General features: G+C 37.4%; 1 protein-coding gene across 14 annotated transcripts in view; it reads left to right on the top strand.

The window, feature by feature from the left end:
- Nucleotides 1–15,325, top strand: part of Bnc2 (basonuclin 2) — a 435,111-nt gene that overhangs the window by 65,764 nt on the left and 354,022 nt on the right. For 10 of the 14 annotated variants that reach the window (XM_029565769.1, XM_029565767.1, XM_029565766.1 and 7 more), the window contains exon 2: nt 6,565–6,654. The exons of the other annotated variants lie outside the window; for them this stretch is intronic. In XM_029565769.1, the coding sequence (XP_029421629.1) occupies nt 6,565–6,654 (90 nt within the window). The remainder of the gene's footprint in view (nt 1–6,564; nt 6,655–15,325) is intronic. 14 annotated transcript variants of the gene reach the window in all.

Genomic DNA, 15,325 nt, shown 5'->3' with positions numbered 1-15,325 from the left:
CCCCTGCCTCTGCCTCCCAAGTGCTGAGATTAAAGGCATGCACCACCACACTGGTTCCTTTGCCATTTTTAAAATAAATGTTTTGGTATTAGTGTTTTTTTGTTTTTGTTTTTGTTTTTGTTTTTTGTCTTTTTGAGACAGGGTCTCCTTGTAGCCTCAGCTGTCCTGGAACTCACTATGTAGACCAAGCTGGCCTCGAATTCACAGTACTAGTGATTTTTGAAATCATAGTATTTTAAAACCGAACCAGTGCTTGGTGCTTTCCCACTTAGTCGGGAACATACAAGATATACATCTAGAACTAGTGTTACTTCTTGGGCCCTGTACAGCTCTAGATGCTTAGAAATACAGGAAAATGACAGTGATCAAAACACATGTCCATTTAAAGTTTGAGTTGCAGGTTGTGTATGAAATGGGGAACATTTGAAAAGACATTGTTTATGGAATGTTCTAGTCTGTTCTTTAAATGCCCACCAAGGTATTGGATACATGGTTAATAAGATCGCCCAGTAATACACAATTATCTGCCATTCTCCAAAGTTAACTGCTCTCCATTTGATCAAGAAAAAAGGTGAAACATCATTCCTATTTAGTCTAGTTGTGTTTGACTTCTAAATATAGAGAATATTCTCTGACCTCAGGAGAATGTATAGATGTGAAGTTAAGGACCCACCAGAATCTTAATCCTAGGGTTTTAAAATAGTGTATTTTTGCAAAAACCCTTCAGTTCCCTGCCTATGGGGTTGAAAAGCATCTCACTAGAGAAGGGTAGTGTGAATTTGAAGCAAGTTGTTTCTATTCGACTGGTATCTTCTCATTCAAAGATGATATCAGAACCTGAAGGTTTTGTTGCAAAAGCAAGACCAGTGGGCATTTGTCTTAAAGGAATAGCTTTAGATCTCTGCGTCACAAGCAATCAAGAAGTCATTTCTGGCTGTACAAATGTGGTTGCTTATTGTAGCCCCAGTGAAAGAGCATGGGAGCAGAGATCTTGCTAATTGTACTGAGCCTGCCTACATTGCAAGTGTCATATGATTTGATAGGACTGACATGTAGCTAAATGGAATAGGAAAAGACACTGCAGTGGACTGCTTGTCCATTACTTTGCACCGGCATCTTGTTTTGCTAAGGAGCCCTCTAATGGTTTCTTGGCAATAATTACTATCTCTCTTCCTCATACTATTCGACATGACAGGCAGTTGCTGAAATCGTGGCTAATATATTTGCACTCTAACTGCCCCAATGCTGAGTCTCCTTGAGTATGTTTGGCTAAGAAATGAATGATGGCTATGCTTTTTCTTTGAGAAAATTCCTCTCATGCGGAAGTCATTTTATTTTGGATACTAAGCAGGTGTGTGATGTAACATGAGTGCTTGTGAAAAAAATTGATGCATTAGCTGTGAATCCCCCATTGCGTGTCTCATGTGTTAGTAGTGGATGGGATTGAAATAGGAGAGAAACTTTTATGGGCTGTTCTACTTATGCAATGATAACTTCAGACGTGCCAGAACCACAGACAGGGAGGGGTTTATATAGAAATGAACTCCCAGGCAAGCATCTTGAAGCTATGTAATTGAAGATTATTCTTTTGTTTCAACCAACTCGTAGTTGGGAAGCAGTCTCCTACTCTTGTGGTTGTCTTTTGAACTAAAGAAGGTGTCAGAATGAAATTTTTGACTTTTAAAAAAATTGTCCTTTTAGGCATTTCTGTTGGAAGTACTGTCAGTTTCAGTAATAACCTATTTATAGCCATATTTTTGAAAGTCATTTTGAACTTTCTATATTAAGAATTTGTAGATAAGTGAATTTGGGGTACTTTTGAGATTTCTAATAAAGCTTTTACAGACAATGGATACCATAGTTATCCATATTATTATTTTATTACTATTATTATCATCATTTTTGTTAAAATCTGGTGGTGTGAGGTCATCAAGAGCCTTATATGAGGAAATACAGGAGGAAGAAGAAATCGGAAAAGTTTCAAGAACTGCACAGAGAATATGCTTTGGATTTTTGAAGTCTTTTCCCCCCAAGTTTATATATTTATAGGGAGATGCTTACACTTACTTAGGTGTTTAATCAGGTTGAAGACCATTATGTTTATAGACTCTTCAGAGAGATGAGAAAACATGAATAACAACTCAATTTCAGATAATTCTTTTCTTTTAAAATATATAGCTGTCTGATAGTTTCTTACTTTGTTGTCATACTTTTTTGCCTTATTAGAAAAAAGGGAAAAAAACTGTCTTAGAAACATATTTAAAGCACATGATGAAAATGGTAGGGTTTTAAAGAATCTTTTAGAATCCATTTTCTTTGCGCAGGTACCAGATGTTGATACTGGCAGTGCTTAAGAGGGTCACTGGACATTAAAATCACTAGGCTGTGGAAATAAAATTCCAGATCTGTTGTACAGAAAAGTATTTAAACTTGTGTTTACTCAGTAGTAAGTAGTACAAAAAGTACCTTTTCTATAAACAGGTACCTTAGAAATACATGATCAGTGAAACTGCTATGAAATATGTTTCTGTTCCAGTGGCTCTTGGCCAGGTCATTGGTTCCATTTGTTTCTACTTTTAAATGTGAAAAGCAGATCACTTTCCATTTGACCTTACTTTTGAACTGTCCATTTTAAATTACGGAGGTCTGAGGCTGTGTTCCTTGGCCAAAAAAAAAAGCCATATATACTATATTTAGGTAATATTTTCTTTGTATTTTCTAGCTATATTTTTGTGAAGGAAATAGGAGCTTTTGTGTTTTCCCCCCCAGTATAGTTTCTTTTCTGGGTGAACTAGATTCCTTTCTCTTTGTTAAGGTAATTGGGGTTAATAATTTCAGTGCCAAAACAGGATATTGGAAAGTAGAGAAGTTCTACAGAACAAAACAAATTCTGACAAGGCTACCTCTTTGTACTCAGTATAGATTATTATTTATTATGATTCTGTAGCTGTCACAGCAGAACGAGTTAGATGGTGACCTTTCTTGGTTTCCAAAGGTGTTTAATGCTCTTCAGCACTAATCTCATTTCTTTACTTAGGGAATGTGAACTCATGCTATAAGTACATGGAATTGATTTCTTCTAGTCTGTATTACCCTAGTTATTACTGTCTGTCAAAGGTAATATTTCCCTTTTCTGTGAAAAGAAAATATTTCAAATGATTCATCAGTCAGAGAGAAAAAACACCTGAAGGAAAAATGCCAGTATCGTCATCATTGACTTTGTGATTATGACTAAAATCTACTTCTTTACATTTTGTTATACTCTCAAATTGCTTACAACTAGACTATATGTAGATTTGACAATAATATGAATATATGTATATAGGACATAGCTGATTTGATACACCTAAGGAGTCTAGATGTTGCCTGTGCTGATTGTACACTCTAGAACCTTGCTTTTATTCAGTGAAAAACTCAAATGTGTTGTGTTTTTCATGTGTCACTTAACAATGGGGACATGCCAGAAGATTTAAATTTAGTTATGTGACTGTCATTGAGTATCCATACACAATCTTAGATAGTGTAGCCTGCTATTCATCAAGGTTGTACAATGTAGCCCCTTGTTACTAGGTGTCAGAATTGGATAGCATACTCTACAACATATAGTAGGCAGTTGTAACAATGATACTTGTGTATCTAAACATATCTGAACATAGAAAAGGTGATAGAAATATAATATAAGAATTGAAAAATTAATGCATCTATATGAAACATTTCTTAGGAATGAAAGTTGCATTTGGATGAGTTGTGAGTGAGTGAGTGATTGAAAGTGAGGATCTGGGATAAACTACTGGGGACTTTTATAAACATTATATACTTAGGTTATACTGAATTTATTAAATTTGTTAAATATTCTTTCTCAATAATTTGGTATAAATTTTTGTACTTTATAGGTGTTTTCATGTTTTTGATGTTGTATTATTCTTAGCTTAAAATACTAACACCTTGAACATGCACAGAATAATATACTGCAGAGTGCTTAGCCCTAAATGGGACACCTGTATCAAACTGTTGCCTCTGAGGCTCAAGGATAATTGCAGAAGAGGGAGCAGAAAGATTGTATGAGCCAGAGATGGTGGATGACCACAAGGAAACAGTATTTTCCAGAGTGCAGGGCCATTACTCATATAACTCCCCAGCAGTGGTGACAGCATGCACAAGACATATACAGGCTGAGGCCAGACAAAACCTAGGCACAGATGAGGGGAGGGTAAGAAGCCACAGCCCTAGTTGAGGAACTGTTGCTGACTAAAAACTACTGGGAGAGGGAGAGTCAGTTTTCTTCATGGGTGTGACACTGGGTAGACTGGCCAGGCTTCAGGAGTTGGACCCATACTGAAGGGCATTTGGGGATACGAATTAGACATGATAGACTGTAAAAAAAAAAAATAGAGCACATGAAATCGGACAAGGGGAAGTAAGGGGAGCGATGAAGAGAGGGGCGGGGGTCAGAATATTATTAAAGTACATTTCTGAAATTCTCGAAAAGTCAGTAAAAATATAAAAAGTCATTGACACACTCATACAGCAATACAAAAATACAGGCTATTTTACTTGTTTGCAGAAATTTTTATGTAAACAAACTTTTTGTCAAAGATTAATATGCAAACACACATACAAACCTGGGCCTATATCGTATCAGGATCACATCTTGTCCCTCTGAAAGGTCTTCATTGGCAGTGATAGAGTAACACTTGCTCTGGATCCCTTTTGAGGAACTGCCTGTGATGCTTCAGAAAAATGCCCATGGTAGTTTGTGTGGTTTTTTCTTTTTTCATCATATATTTATTTATAAGCAGATAATATACCACGAGCATTTCTCTCTAATAAAACCCTTTTGGTGATAGGGGTTATTTCACCCATGCTCTTTGAGGTCCCAGGGCTAATAAACCAACAGAATACCTTCTGTTTGGGTTTTGCATAGTTTATGACATCCAGGAGGGGGTGATTTACAAAGGCATGAAACACCGCCATCAGCGTGTCCTGCCCCTGTCTCTCCCAGCTTTTCACACAGGGCTGCTTGCCCACTTGCCCTCCGTGCTCAGTATGGTGGTGGCTCCTCCCCTTCATGCAGCTAAGGTCAACTGATTGAGAGAGGTGATGGGCTTCCACCTGCTTGGGAAGGAGGCGGGACCATAGCTTGTGTCATAGTGGTCGGACAGAGGAACTTCCTGTTACAGAGGTCTAATGTTTTAAGAAGCTGCAAAAGATTCTACTGAACCTATTACTGTGAATCTTTTTGTGAATTTTTACTTCCGAAGTTTCTTTTTCTCTGTCCTCTTTTTCAACTATGTGTTTACTAGCTTAAAAAAAAAAAAAAAAAAAAAAAAAGGTTCAACTTCAGGGCTGGAGATGTGATTCAGTGGTTAAGAGCACTGGCTATTCTTGCAGAAGACCCAAGTTTGAATCCCAGCACCCAAATGGCAGCTAACAGCTATCTGTAACAACTGTTCCAAGGGGATCTGACACTCTCTTCTGACCTCTGCAAGCACTGCACTGCATGACACAGGTGCACTTACGTACATGCAGGCAATATACTCATAAAATTTAAATAAAGTTATTAAAAGTAAAATATTTTTAAATGTTCAGCTTCATTACAATCTATTGGACTACATTGAATATTTGGTCCATCATTGACTGAGATGTTTGAATAGCTCAGAAAGCCATTTGGCATTTCAGTTGATAATGTGTATAGTATGGATCCCTCTATGCATAGAATTTGCTGATCACCAAAGGCAGCAGTTTCCTTTCTAGCTACAGTGTCAGAAAGGGCTTCACTGTTATTGTCGTTATTGTCACGTGGTTCCCTGTCTTCTGCCAACCACATGTATTTTCTATGGGCATAACATTATTATACTTATACTGCATATCAGTATAAGCAAAGGAAATGGACTTAGAAGTTGGTAGGGATCGCCAAGGGACAATTTTGGAATGCCTTTATCATCTCTATTTATTAGAGAATGCAAAATGAACACATGACTGCTGTGTGATGAACTCTCATGATGGCTTTCTATAAATCTCTATAAAGTTCTTGATTTTTAATATTGCTTCCAGTTGGAATTCATTTAAGCTGTAACATATTAAGATTACTTGGAAAAATACTCGGAAGTCTAGTGTTTTGTATCAGGAGAGTGCTTTGTAACAGTTTAAGTGTGACCTTGGAGTTGAGTTGGCACATTTAACCTCCAAACTTTGTTATCTTTGCCTGTAAAATGGGGATAGCAAGGCTTTCCTTTCAGATGATATGAGGATATAAGAACATCTTTTGTAAGTTCAAACACATTTTCTGTATTGGCCTAAATTAGAATGGAGGTGATTTGGATTGAGTTCCTGAATTCACAGCTTAGAATCAAATTGCATTTGTTCATTCTACTTGGGGTGTGGGGGGCTGTCAAAGATGTATGGTTTTAATCTTATTTTTGTGAGAAGCTATGACTATTCTAACCCCCATAGATTCCATTAACAAAAACATGAAAATAGTTCATTTTCTGTTCCTAATTACTTGGCAGAAATTTAGAATAGAAAGAAACTAGTTAACAACCAACCTTTCCTTTGCACTTACAGATCAACAAAAGGGATTCTTGGGTCCTAGAGACCAAAGAAAGAATCAGCAGGAATGCCCAGGGTGAATTGATGGATTGCAGAACCTGGCTGGTAATTACTTTCACTGAGCTAAAACATTAACTTGATACATGGGAGCAGAACCAAATGAAAATGAGGAGTTGGACCTCTTCCTCCCCGAGGATAGCTCACACTTTCCTTTTGGAGATAGTTGTCTCTTCGGTGGGATAGTCTTGCTTTCTTTCCTGGGTCTTGGCATGGATGTTCATTTCCCCTCTGGCACCTTAAAGTGATACCTTTTGTTTTGGCTATTGTGGAGCTATGTTTTAGGTCAGATTGCTTTCTGGGGTGACAAGAAACCACAATTTTTCAAGACTTTTCAGCAAGATACCAGATATTAACAGATCTTTCCCATCTTGGGACTCAAATTTGGCTTTGTTGGTTTGTTTTATTGGCAGTTCTGGGAAATGAACCCCAGACCCTGGAATATGGTAGGTAAGTATTTAACCTGTGAGCTCCATCCATAACTTTTGGACCTTTTTATATGAAAACTGTCATCAAACACATATCTAACTTCAAACTAGATAATGTTGTCACCTTTAGAGAGCCAGGGGATTTTATTTTAAAAGGTAGCACACAATGATAATTAATATGTTCCTAGTTTGCTATGCTCAGAAAGATTGCAAATTAATAATGAAGTTCAGTGAAATGGCTATATAGTGATGTATGTTTTCCATAGGTTGGAGGGGCACATAGATGTTTTCAGGTTGTCAGCTCCATCTCCCCCATCCTACAATAGAAAAGAATGGACTTGAACTTAAGTTTTCTGAGTCCAAGGTGATTATTGCCTTATAGAGATCATAGTTATTATCTTGAGACAGAATTAAAATGTAAAATCTATATTAAACTTAGAAATAGTGATAGAGTGTGAGAGCTCCTAGCAATTCTTTGTTGTGTGTTATTTGTTGAAATTCAGCTTTCTGATAACAAAGAAACTTGTTTCTTTTCTTCTCTGCAAATGGGCTGACCCAAACATAGATTTCTACAGTAGCCAAGACCAAAGGTGCTACACTAGTTGCCAAAGTAGGCCTGAGCTTTTGACTGTATAAAAAGAAAATTTGACAGTTTTGATACTATTAATTTCCATAATGATCCACCAAATGAAGATAAAGGAATATTAGAAATTATGATGTTAGATTTTGTATTTTGGGGTATTTATGAATTAGTTATATTTCTAATATATAAACATTTATCAAATTAATTCTACAAGTACGTTGTCTACAAATACAGCAGGAATTCTGTGACATCATAATTCAGTGTGCTTTCTTATTTTCTTAGACATCTACAATGAAGATGTACTATTTCAAGTTTATAAATATTCTTGTCTTGCTAACATAAGACTTTAAGTTGGAAGACTTTAGTTATAGAATGTGTTAAGACATGGTTACTTAACAATCCGGCTTTGTAGAATTTTAGATGACACAAGAATATAATCATGACATATTTCTAGGAAATGGATATTCAAGAAGAAATAAATCAGTTGTGTCACTGTGTTGTTTTGCCTCTGTCCCTGTTCAGAGCACTTGGTAACTGTTGGCAGTATGGCTTTGTAGGAGGAACATGCGCTTTGGAGTCATATTAGTTTGGTGTTTCACAAATTTTCTTCACTGAAGAGCTTTGGGATTGGATACGCTGTTTTTCTGAGTCTTAGGTGCCAGAAAAATGTGGTGATGTCAGTTTTGTAACATTTCCTAATCTTGAAAGTGACTTGCTCTATTCTTCCTTCTGACTACAGTCTTTACTTCAACCCCTTCCTTGTATTTCATAAGGATCAATTCATAGAATAAAGGAATTTGTAAAGTTTCAGTTTTCATACTAACATTTTCTGTGGTTCGTATTGTAAATCATCTCTTTACTGTGGAATTCTTCACTCCTATAAATCTCAGACCCTTGGGAATGAAACTCATGACAATCATGAAGTGTTTTACTTCAAAGGATGAGAAAACCAAGGAACCAGTATCATGATGTTCTCTCTGGAGCCGTGTTGCATGTGCATGCCTCTCCTTAGCATTGCCTGGGAATGTGGAGAACAGCATTACCGTCCACCTCTGGCTGGCAGTGACATGGAGGGTGTGGAGACAGCTCTGGGACTGAGCAGAGGTTTCTAATTGTATGGCTGTCTGGCTGTCCCTGAACATTTTTTCTCCTTCCAGGATTCCTGTAATTGTCATCAGATGGCTCAGTCTTCCAAATGTTTCCGGTATGGCAGTGACTTTAGGAGTGTGTGTGTTTAAAAGGCCAGAATTAACAATTATTTCTTGTTTGTGTAGACATGAGCAGATCAAGTATCCCTTGGGGTAGAGAAAAATCGGTCACACTTGGAGTCTTCTTTGCTGCCTTCTTTTGAACTTCCCACTTTTCTTCCAGCTCTTCCTACCTGCATTGCTTCAAAGTCCACACTCCACAAAAATAAGGATGAATGCAGGCAACATTTATATTATCAACTATAATCATTATAGTATGATTCTTTCTGGGGACCTTTATATAGAACACTGAATCTTTCTTACGTTAGTTGAAGGCCTCAGGAAAGTTGCAAATTGGACTGGATAATGGATGAACCTTGTGAGTGAAGAGTCAAGTCTTAATCTGTTCCTGAGATGGATCCTGAACTTTATGTGATAGTTTTCAAATGCCTTAAATGATGACATTAATTGGCAAAGCAGGTGCTGCATTTACAAGAACAACCCAAAGACACGGGTAGGAAAGGTGGTTGTGCTCATGGAGTTCAGTTTAGCTTAAAAATAAGAAAAAAACTGAATACATTTGCATCCGTACTTTTGAAAGGGGTCTGCTGAGTGGGCCCAACTTAAGGATGAGTGCTGTCTCTGAAGTGAAGACACAGAAGCAGCAGCTCATCTTTTCAGAGGGTTTGTGTTCTCCGTTTCTCAGGGTGTTTGAGTTTCCCTTTATCATAAGCTTATAGGTGAAATAAGGACATGCTGTGCACGCATGCTTCAGTGTGTGAGTCTGTGTGTGTGTGTGTGTGTGCGCGCACGCACCTGCTTTTGTGTTTTCTATCAGATAACTTGACCCTGTACTTTTCAAGGTCACGAAAAATTTCTTGAATGTGAAAAAAGTGATCGACAGATCTACATCCCTGTTTCTCCCTTACCCCCTAACTTCTCTAGCAGAGGCTGACTATAAAGGTGAGCTTGGATAAGATTGTTTTACTAGATTATACTGAAAAGTGTACATTGATAACATAAACTGTTGTTCTGATCCATGCTATTGGCTGAGAAATACTACTTTATAAAAGCTGTTTTGACTTACTGGCTTTTACCTAAGAAGTAAAGTAATGCATTGTCTTCTGGTATCCCTATTTTTCTTTTTTTTTAAATGTTTTATTTATTATTTTTATTTTATGTGTATGCATGTATTGCCAGCATGCAAGTAAGTGCACCCATGTCGTGCAATGCCTGCAGAGGACAGAAGAGACTGTCGGATCCCCTGGATCTGGAGTTACAGACAGTTGTTAGCTGCCATGTGGGTGCTGGGATTCGAAACCAGGTCTTCTGCAAGAACAGTCAGTGTTCTTATCCGCTGGGCCATCTCTCCAGCCCCCCTCCCTTTTTTAAAAATATTTTATTGGTATCACTATTTTTCTAATCATAGTGTTCTCTTAGCCAGCTCTAAGTAGCGATGATATTGACTGTTGCACTTCTTTTCATTGGGGAACTTGTTCATAGTTGCCATATGAATTTTTAAAAGTAGTGTATGTAAATGATGCATCTAGCCTAAACATACTGACATCTATACCGTGTCCTTTCTAGGTGTCTAGGGGTAAGAATAGGAACAAGAAAATCTTTGGTCGCCACAAAGAAGAGAGAAGATATCTCATGTTCTTAGTTATGATAACTGCATTCTCTTTAGAGGTGATCAGCCTTTTGAGTAGGCATGCAACTAAGTTCTGCCCAGTAATTTGTAGGAGGATCTCTGCTAGGATTGGGTCCTGAGAATTTTCTGTCTGGAATAGGAAACAAATGACTGCTTGCAGTGTGGCTGTGGTGCTCCAAGAGCGAAGGGTCAGCTCAATAGCATGTGGTGACATCTGGCAGTATGAGAGGCTGTCCCCTGTAATTGATAGCCAGCACTGGGCACCAGTTGTTGGATCTACACGTTTCCCTCCCAGAATTCTGACACTGCAGTGCAGTCACCCAGAGCCAGCATGAGGCTCTGCTTGGTTTGCCTGCCTTTTTGAGTTCTCACTCAAAAGGGTATAACTTTCCCTTTTTCCTCTCTTCTTTTTCATTCGGATGCTGGCCAGAGCCCAAATATGCTTCCTTTGGTTCTTTGGGCTTTTTCACTCTTTCTCTAAGGTTCCCATCCTGCTTACCTGCCACACAGCTGAGCTCCATGCTAGCACGACTTTCTCTCTCACTCTTCTCATCCCCCTCCTCTAGGCAGCTGTCCAGATTTACAGCTTGTCTGCTTTAGAGTTTTTCTTTTAGACTCTAATAAAATTGTCTTTGAGCTTCAAACAACAACCACAGTGCCATACAAGGTACTGTATCAGTTAAAGGATTTTCTTTCTCAAGTCGTGGTTGGCCAGTTCTCCTTTGTGGTGGCATGGAGAAGTGGAACCGGGCCTTCTCCAAACAGGTGCCGCTGGCCCAGTGAAGTCTTCTTAACCATCTTGTTCTCACCGTGTCACCTTGGTGACAGATGTGATTGAATAAACTGTTTTGTTTACTTTGTTACTGAATTTTGTTTCTTCTGTTTACAAATTTGATGCACTATGCTTAGGAAAGTTACTTCTGCTTTGGCTTGTTAGGATTTACAGGAGAAAGCAAGGTGTAAATTTTGAGAAATATTACGGAAAAAACATGTTATTCTTGGAGCAGCTACTCAGTTTTCATAGCTAATAACCCTTTATTCTGTTAGGATTGTGTTGATGCCTGACTTTGTGGATAGTCATGCTATTACATTAAAGCTGTTTCTTGCCAAATAGTTTCCATTTTAGTTAAGAAAACCCACTTTATTTCCTAAGATGAATTATAATTAGGACTGTTTGGTACTGAAAATCTTTTCTTACTTAATACTCCTAATGAGATAGAAATGTTCTAAATGTCCTTATGAGGAGATTATATTTAGAGAGGAATCCACTTACTTTAGTTGACTAATCCCTTTGCTCTTGTATCATACACCCTTATTAGACCCTCACGTTCCTGTTCCATATGGAATTCTTATTAAATCAGACCTCTGCAAGTAGTGTTATTAAATTTCAGGATCAGTGGTACTGAAAATGTCTGTGAAGTTTGTTGTTTCTACATACCTTGTTTTTATAGCACTTTACTTTTTTACATATTTATGATAAATACTAGCATTTCTTACAATACAAATACAAATGCAAGTCTAATAATAAAATAAATTTTATTTATCAGATGGTTCTCTTCTGGCATTAATGTTAGTATTCACTGGAACAAAGTAACTGACTTTGAACTTTTCTACTCTACTCCTGCAGTCTGGTAATGGTCTTTCTAACTCCTTGGATCAGTGTGTGTTGTGCATCTTTATCCTTTTACTAGAAATCTGAAGATGTTCGAGAAGAACCAACTCCTAATGGTATTGAATCATACTGAATTAGATCTGTGAATCGTCTAGGTATCAGTGTTTGGCATTTAATGACTGTATTTTCCATCTCATAGAAAGCAGACAATGGTAACATTTTTGAAGGGCTTGGGGAGTTCCTTTCTGAGTTCAAATCCTGGCCTTGCTGTTTACTATTTGCATGTTTTGAGATGAGTTGTTTGGCTTTTCTATGCTCTGTTATTTTCCTGGACATACAATGGTGATTATAATGCCCTTTACCTTGTAGTATTTATGAGAATTATGTGAGAACATTAAAGAGTAGTGTCTGTTACATTCTAAGTATATAGTTGTATGATGGTGTCTAGTTGAATTTCTTTTTTTTTAAATTAAAAAAAGATATTTATTATTTTTATTTTATGTGTATGCATGTATTGCCTGCGTGTAGGTAAGTGCATCTGTGCTGTGCAATGCCTGCGGAGGACAGAAGAGGCTCTCAGATCCCCTGGAACTGTAGTTATGGACAGATGTTAGCTGCGTGTGGGTGCTGGGAACTGAAGCCAGGTCTTCTGCAAGAACAACCAGTGTTCTTAACCACTGAGCCATCTCTCCAGCCCCGAATTTCTAAAAATATTGTTTAATACTCTTTTCTCTTGGTCCATTCAATCATCGTATGAGATGTTTTATGTCATAGAAATATAGTGTTAGTACATAGATTTGTTACTAGTAACATAGTTGGAATTATAGGGTAGATTTCTTCTCTTATCTCTTATCCTTGACTGACTTGAATCTTCAGGGACCTTCTCTGATTCTTTCATATTATAAGATGATATTATAAGGAAGAGAATTAATTCCTGTTTTTTAAATCTGGCTGGTGATAGGTCAGTTTATTCATTCTAGAATTATTTGTTAAATATAAATGTTTCTTACTTTATATGATTCTGATTTTCAGTTACCATAGTTAATCAAGAAACACTAGTTCCAAAAACAATATAGTCCAAAGTGTAGTTATCAGGTTAATGAGCTGTGAGTCATTGTATAAGTACCATTAGCTCTTTCTGTTAATGGCTTCAAAAACTGACAGTAAAGCATATAGTTTTGTTGTTTCCTTGTCTTTGGTGATAAACCCATGTAACAGTTTAGAAAAAGAGATAATTGAAAGGAAATTAGTCAAAAAAGATAAAAGAGAAAGCGAAGAAATGAAAAGTATTTACCCTGAAAATAAAGTGTGGACTAGCTATAAAAAAAAAAAAATTTAAAAAAAAAAAAAAAAAAAAAAAAAGCTAACCAAGGGAACATCAAGTGTATAGGTTCGAGAAACTATATATGCAGCCAGGGGAACTGAGAGATGGGTAACTAATTTATGATTATAAATTAGGAAACGTCTTTGCCAAAAGGTAGAAGAAGAGGTGCTAGCAAAATGTTCTTACTGAGAAAAGTCTTAGAGATAAAACATTACTGTGAAAATACAAAGGATGAGATATTGAACTAAGCTGAGAGCAGAGTGTGTTAGTGAATCAAACACAGGGAAAGATAGTATAGCGGGCACTCTTTAATCCAGTGTTTATATCCTCAAATGACAACACACCTTAATTCTTGGAATTTCTGATATTTTACAGTATACTAAGTAAATGCTTGCCTTTGTTTTTTCCACTTTCCTGTGCTTTTAGAACTGATAATAACAAAAGTTTTAATGTCTTTAACAAGTTTTAAAGTTTTTTTTTTTTGAGAATTTCATACATGGGTCCTGTATGTGCATCATTGTCAGCCTTCTCTCTTCCCTCCTCTGACTTGTCCCATTCCCCATCCCCACTCCTTCTCAATTTCTTATCCTCTTCTTTGATTATTATTGTTAAATACTCTCTGTCTGTCTCTGTCTCTGTCTCTCTGTCTCTGTCTGTCTGTTTGTCTGTCTCTCTCTCTCTCTGTCTGTCTCTCTCTCATCCATGTAGTGGTACCTGTGTGTTTAGGGATGACCACTTGGGATTAGGTAACTTTATCAGGGAGCTTGTCCCTGAAGACAACAGATTCTTCCTCCCTCAGCATCTGTTGATAGCCTGTAGCGCCTCATCTAGAGGTGGGACCCTGTGCTATTTCCTGCATTCACATTGGTATGTCTAGTGCTATTGTCATAATGCACATCTTGTTAGGCACCCATGTTGCACAGATTTCATGAGGCAGCTTCCCTATCATGTCTAGAATGCATTATCTAGCAGCAGGAGTCCTGGTCCTCTGGATCTTACAATCTTTCCACCCCATCTTCTGTGATGTTCCCTTCAAAGGGTTGCATGTGTCAGTTGGGGCTAGGCACCACACAGTTGATTATTATCTACATTTGATCAGTTCTTGAACTTTGTAACAAGTTTCACTTTATCAGTTGCTAAAACAAGCTTCCTTGATGAGTGCTGAGAGCTACACTTATTTGTGAATTCAAGGATAAATATTTAAAATCTAGTAAGAACTTAATATTGGTTTGGGAAAGTGACAGAAGTAGGTTCTTTTCTAGAGTCTATGAACTCAGCAACTGAACAAACAACACATCATTTTTTTTACATTGTATTGAGAGAGCCTTAGAAGCTGTTGATTACCCACAAGATATAAATGCCACTAAAATAGAGATATTTTGCTGAGCTGGTCGTTGTCGCTGTTTGTAGACTTCTTGGCTGAATAGGACCACTGATTGGTTTTCTCCCTTGGCAGTTTATATAGCATCTTCTGATACCATGAGAGCCGGTCTTTAAGGAAAGAGGATTCTAGGTCAGTTCCAGCTCAATTACTCCAAGTCTTGTGTCTGATATGTGATTTCTTCAGCAATAGAGTCTTACCTTGAAGTTCTGAGAAGCAGCCAAAGGCTGTGGCAATAGCTTATATGATTTGGGGAGTCTTTTAGATTACCATGACCAACTCAAAGGGAGGTTTCTCTTGCCTGGTGCTGGGATTTTAGGGTTTCACTATTGAATCTAGGCTGGCTTTGAACTCAAGATCCTCCTGAGTGCTGAGAGTACAGCCATGTACTCCCATGTACTCCTATGCCTATTGACAACAAAAAGAAACAAAACAAAAAAGAAGCAAAAAACTTTTTTTTCTTTTATTATTTTTTTTAGAAGAAGCATATCATTACAGCTTTAATATGCTCAATAACAGTTTCCAGAGCAAAGATACACCTCTCTCAAAAGTG

Source organism: Nannospalax galili, unplaced genomic scaffold (assembly GCF_000622305.1).
Source record: "Nannospalax galili isolate Female #2095 unplaced genomic scaffold, S.galili_v1.0 scaffold98, whole genome shotgun sequence".
NCBI lineage: Eukaryota > Metazoa > Chordata > Mammalia > Rodentia > Spalacidae > Nannospalax > Nannospalax galili.
Note: the sequence above shows the minus strand (reverse complement) of the source record. Positions and strands in the feature narration are given on the sequence as shown.